The sequence below is a fragment of the Coregonus lavaretus genome (genome assembly GCF_964263955.1).
Source record: "Coregonus lavaretus genome assembly, contig: HAP1_SCAFFOLD_1138, whole genome shotgun sequence".
Lineage (NCBI taxonomy): Eukaryota > Metazoa > Chordata > Actinopteri > Salmoniformes > Salmonidae > Coregonus > Coregonus lavaretus.
Genome location: NW_028156382.1, coordinates 49712 through 55711, shown reverse-complemented (window position 1 = coordinate 55711; position 6000 = coordinate 49712). Strand labels below are relative to the sequence as shown.

At 44.9% G+C, this 6000-nt stretch overlaps 1 protein-coding gene across 1 annotated transcript in view; it reads left to right on the top strand.

Moving 5' to 3' along the window:
- Positions 1-2154: 2154 nt before the first annotated feature.
- The window catches only part of LOC311126420 (ephrin type-B receptor 4b-like), a gene marked incomplete at its 3' end in the record, with an annotated part of 28192 nt that continues 24346 nt past the window's right edge, over positions 2155-6000 (top strand). Inside the window, exon 1 of the mRNA XM_084200423.1 lies at positions 2155-2442. Within this exon, the coding sequence (XP_084056549.1) occupies positions 2355-2442 (88 nt within the window). The remainder of the gene's footprint in view (positions 2443-6000) is intronic.

Below are 6000 nucleotides of genomic sequence, written 5' to 3'. Positions count from 1 at the left end.
ATTTTAGTCATTTAGCAGACACTCTTATCCAGAGCGACTTACAGTTAGTGAGTGCATACATTATTTTTAATTTCTTTTCATACTGCCCCCCCGTGGGAATCGAACCCACAACCCTGGCATTGCAAACGCCATGCTCTACCAACTGAGCTACATCCCTGCCGGCCATTCCCTCCCCTACCCTGGGCCAATTGTGCGCCGCCCCATGGGTCTCCCGGTCGCGGCCGGCTACGACAGAGCCTGGATTCGAACCAGGATCACTGCAATGCAGTGCCTTAGACCACTGCGCCACTCGGGAGACGAATCTGAGAGACAAGGCAAGAAGGGCCTTCTATGCCATCAAAAGGAACATAACATTCGACATAACTATTAGGATCTGGCAAAAAATAGTTGAATCAGTTATAGAACCGATTGCCCTTTATGGTTGTGAGGTCTGGGGTCAGCTCACCAACCAAGAATTCACAAAATGGGACAAACAGCGAATTGAGACTCTGCATGCAGAATTCTGCAAAAATATCCTCTGTGTACAACATAAAACACCAAATAATGCATGCAGAGCAGAATTAGGCTGATACCCGCTAATTATCAAAATCTACATTTACATTTTTTACATTACGTCATTTAGCAGACGCTCTTATCCAGAGCGACTTACAAATAGGTGCATTCACCTTATAGCCAGTGGGACAACCACTTTACAACTTTTTTTTTTGGGGGGGGGGGGGGGGGGTTGGAGTAAGGGGGAGGTAGAAGGATTACTTTATCCTATCCCAGGTATTCCTTAAAGATGTGGGGTTTCAAATGTCTCCGGAAGGTGGTGAGTGACTCCGCTGTCCTGGCGTCGTGAGGGAGCTTGTTCCACCATTGGGGTGCCAGAGCAGCGAACAGTTTTGACTGGGCTGAGCGGGAACTATGCTTCCGCAGAGGTAGGGGAGCCAGCAGGCCAGAGGTGGATGAACGCAGTGCCCTCGTTTGGGTGTAGGGACTGATCAGAGCCTGAAGGTGAGAGGGTTGGAGAGGTGAGAGAGTGTTGAAGGAGGAGAGAGAGAGAGAGAGAGAGAGAGAGAGAGAGAGAGAGAGAGAGAGAGAGAGAGAGAGAGAGAGAGAGAGAGAGAGAGAGAGAGAGAGAGAGAGAGAGAGAGAGAGAGAGACCGAGAGAGAGAGAGAGAGAGAGAGAGAGAGAAATATACTGTAGGTCATCACAGGAGGCTGCTGAGGGGAGGACAGCTCATAATAATGTCTGGAAAATAGGAAATGGAATGGCATCAAACACATGGAAATGGAATGGCATCAAACCCATGTTTGATGTGTTTTATACTAGTCTGCTCCAGCCATTACCACGAGCCTGTCCTCCCCAATTAAAGTACCACAAATATCCTGCGGTCTACATACTTTTCCCATTACAAAATCTAACATTCAGTTGAATTTTTCTTCGAGTCACTCAATCCAACCGCCGCCCACCTGCCTTCATATCACCCTATTATCGTTCACGTCCTTAATGACTGACAGATGGACTGGCCAATAGCAGGCCGGGACAGGGCGGGGCTTGGCAGACAGTGGCTCATGGACAGCAACAGAAGTGTCTGTGTCCACAGACAGCAGAAAAGTAGCGCAACAGACAGTTCTGCACTTTGTTAGGGCTACTTTGTTGTTTATAACGATTCACTGTTGCGCTCTTTTATGTTATAGTTTATAGTGACGAGGCGGGGATATTTACGCACCGTTTGGAAAGAAAGAAAGAAAGAAAGAAAGAGAGATAAAGAGAAAGAGAGAGAAAAGGAGAAAATCCAGTCAACGGGCTGACGGCTGGATTGAATTTCCGACTGGAATGCTGTTGTTGAGAGAGAGAACGGGGCTGTGTGCAGAGTGAGTGTGAGTAGGGGGGCTCTGTATACCTGGATCATGCCTCACTCCCCGGACTCCAGCTGCTAAACTAGCCGGAAGACGGCAGCTCTTCCCAGCCACAGGGAAGGGAACATACCCATTCTTCTTTCTCTGTCCTTTCTCCTCTCCTCCTTTCCCTCTCTCCAGGCGGAGAGAAAGAGAGGAAACAGTCGATAGCGGAGAGACAAGAAGGAGTTAAGTTGGGATTCTAACTTCTTTGGACTTTTGCTCCATTTCTGGGGGCTTCAACGTTTTGACGGTAAAAAAAAAAGAAAAGAAAAAAAAGGATAAGAGAACCGAGGAGATATGACCGGTTGTTGATGCTGGCTGCTGGCCCGGCAGGGACCGAGTTTACGGGTTTCCGTGATTGATGTGGGTCATCCGGCAGGCGGACAGCGGACCTAGCTGACACCACACCGGGTCCCGGGACAGAGATTGTGATCAGTGATCGATAATCAGGAGTGTAGCTGTTTGGTATGGAGCGAAGAGGCAGCTGGAGCACCGTGGCCGGGCTATGCCTCGTGCTAACCGGGCTGGTTCTGTCACCGTGCATGGCGGAGGAAGGTACGTGAAGAAGTTTAACAGATGTGTTTTATTTGATATAAAAAAAAAACTTTATTTAATGACGTGAACTGGGTTTAGTTCCGTTCGGTGTTATTGTCTTAACAATAGGCAGACTGGGGAAAGTCCAATCTTTCTTTATGTACCGTTCAGATGTTTACCCCAAGAGAAGAAAAACAAGAGTACTAAAGTCATCAAAAATAAAGGAGGCCCAAGGCACTCTTCATATAATTAATTAAAATGCCTTTATTTGTATTGGCGTTTTCAATAGAAACAAGATTTATTTATTTTTTTAAATCCGACGCGTTTCGGCTGCATGGCCTTCGTCAGGGAGTACAAAGAAATAATACAATGTCCTCTTTTGAACAGCTTTTCCAATTAGGCCTAATTTGACGAGGGAGTGGTTACAAAGTCGATTGGACACACCTAGTAAGCAATACTATACACATTAGAAAGTGAAATACTGTAACTATGTTATCATACAAATACAACTCCCAAGTTAGAAGTATCAGAACACTTAGAAAGGTAGTTCTAATCTTTAAATATGACTGGGGAAAGTTGTCAAACATAAGAAAACAATATATTCCATAGTACACTAGAAACGTCTTCTTTATGACACCTTTCCCGGTCATATTTAATTAGAACGGGAGACATGCTTGTTCAAAACCACTTACTCATGAAGTACCATTCATCAGTAACTTTGACATGTAGCCTTGTCTGTCTGTCTGTTGAGATGTTGATTACTGTGAAACTGATTTGACCAAACAGATGGGTGGCAGCTTTACAAGACAATAGACATATAGCCCAGGTCTTTCTGTGTGTGTGGAGCCTGTTGCCCATTGTAGAATTGAAGGACAATATGGCCACAATCAATGTGCTTACACACACACAGTGAACATCAGGTCTGGAATGATTAACCTGAGAAGACAATTAACATGATTAGGAAGACAAATTAGGAGAGAGAGAGAGAGAGGGGAAAGCGTGGGAGGAGAGAGAGAAGGGAGGGAGGAGAGAGAGAAGGGAGGGAGGGAGGGAGAGAGAGAGAAGGTAGGGAGGAGTGGAAACTGCTTTAGACAAAGACAATGCAGACATATAATATGACACATTCAAATGATCTAGTATAGAAAAAGAGACAGAGGCCTTAAAGGGATACTGGTATAGGATGGAAGCCTTAAAGGGATACTGGTATAGGATGGAAGCCTTAAAGGGATACTGGTATAGGATGGAAGCCTTAAAGGGATACTGGTATAGGATGGAAGCCTTAAAGGGATGCTGGTATAGGATGGAAGCCTTAAAGGGATACTGGTATAGGATAGAAAGCCTTAAAGGGATACTGGTATAGGATGGAAGCCTTAAAGGGATACTGGTATAGGATGGAAGCCTTAAAGGGATGCTGGTATAGGATGGAAGCCTTAAAGGGATACTGGTATAGGATGGAAGCCTTAAAGGGATACTGGTATAGGATGGAAGCCTTAAAGGGATACTGGTATAGGATGGAAGCCTTAAAGGGATACTGGTATAGGATGGAAGCCTTAAAGGGATACTGGTATAGGATGGAAGCCTTAAAGGGATGCTGGTATAGGATGGAAGCCTTAAAGGGATGCTGGTATAGGATGGAAGCCTTAAAGGGATGCTGGTATAGGATGGAAGCCTTAAAGGGATGCTGGTATAGGATGGAAGCCTTAAAGGGATACTGGTATAGGATGGAAGCCTTAAAGGGATGCTGGTATAGGATGGAAGCCTTAAAGGGATGCTGGTATAGGATGGAAGCCTTAAAGGGATACTGGTATAGGATGGAAGACTTAAAGGGATACTGGTATAGGAGAAGAGACAGAGGCCTTAAATGGATACTGGTATAGGATGGAAGCCTTAAAGGGATGCTGGTATAGGATGGAAGCCTTAAAGGGATACTGGTATAGGATGGAAGCCTTAAAGGGATGCTGGTATAGGATGGAAGCCTTAAAGGGATACTGGTATAGGATGGAAGCCTTAAAGGGATGCTGGTATAGGATGGAAGCCTTAAAGGGATACTGGTATAGGATGGAAGCCTTAAAGGGATACTGGTATAGGATGGAAGCCTTAAAGGGATACTGGTATAGGATGGAAGCCTTAAAGGGATGCTGGTATAGGATGGAAGCCTTAAAGGGATGCTGGTATAGGATGGAAGCCTTAAAGGGATACTGGTATAGGATGGAAGCCTTAAAGGGATACTGGTATAGGATGGAAGCCTTAAAGGGATACTGGTATAGGATGGAAGCCTTAAAGGGATACTGGTATAGGATGGAAGCCTTAAAGGGATGCTGGTATAGGATGGAAGCCTTAAAGGGATGCTGGTATAGGATGGAAGCCTTAAAGGGATGCTGGTATAGGATGGAAGCCTTAAAGGGATACTGGTATAGGATGGAAGCCTTAAAGGGATACTGGTATAGGATGGAAGCCTTAAAGGGATGCTGGTATAGGATGGAAGCCTTAAAGGGATACTGGTATAGGATGGAAGCCTTAAAGGGATACTGGTATAGGAGAAGAGACAGAGGCCTTAAAGGGATACTGGTATAGGATGGAAGCCTTAAAGGGATGCTGGTATAGGATGGAAGCCTTAAAGGGATACTGGTATAGGATGGAAGCCTTAAAGGGATGCTGGTATAGGATGGAAGCCTTAAAGGGATACTGGTATAGGATGGAAGCCTTAAAGGGATGCTGGTATAGGATGGAAGCCTTAAAGGGATACTGGTATAGGAGAAGAGACAGAGGCCTTAAAGGGATACTGGTATAGGATGGAAGCCTTAAAGGGATGCTGGTATAGGATGGAAGCCTTAAAGGGATACTGGTATAGGATGGAAGCCTTAAAGGGATGCTGGTATAGGATGGAAGCCTTAAAGGGATACTGGTATAGGATGGAAGCCTTAAAGGGATGCTGGTATAGGATGGAAGCCTTAAAGGGATGCTGGTATAGGAGAAGAGACAGAGGCCTTAAAGGGATACTGAGATATTCTGGCATTCTACTTACCCAGAGTCAGATGAACTCATGGATACCATTTTTATGTCTCTGCGTCCAGTATGAAGGAAGTTAGCGTAGTTTCACAAACCAATGCTAACTAGCATTAGCGCAATGACTGGAATTCTAATGACCCCAGATTACTGGCTACTGCAAGCGGACATCCTGTAGCCAGGGGTGGTACGTTAACATTGTCTTGTTTCTGACCGCGGTGTCGTAGTGTCACCGTCACGATGTATCCGACCGGTTCACAGATTGACCAACAGACTAGTTCCACTACAATCAATACATTACCACACAAACACTCTCCTCTTGCTGTGCCACGGTGGTGTAAGGGAATGGAGCCTGCTGAGCCAGACTGTGATACAAAGGGATTAAACCAGCAGAAGAGATGATGTGTCAGATTAACAGATTAGAACTGTCATTAGAACACATTAACACTAACATTAGAACACATTAACACTAACATTAGAACACATTAACACTAACATTAGAACACATTAACACTAACATTAGAACACATTAACACTAACATTAGAACACATTAACACTAACATTAGAACACA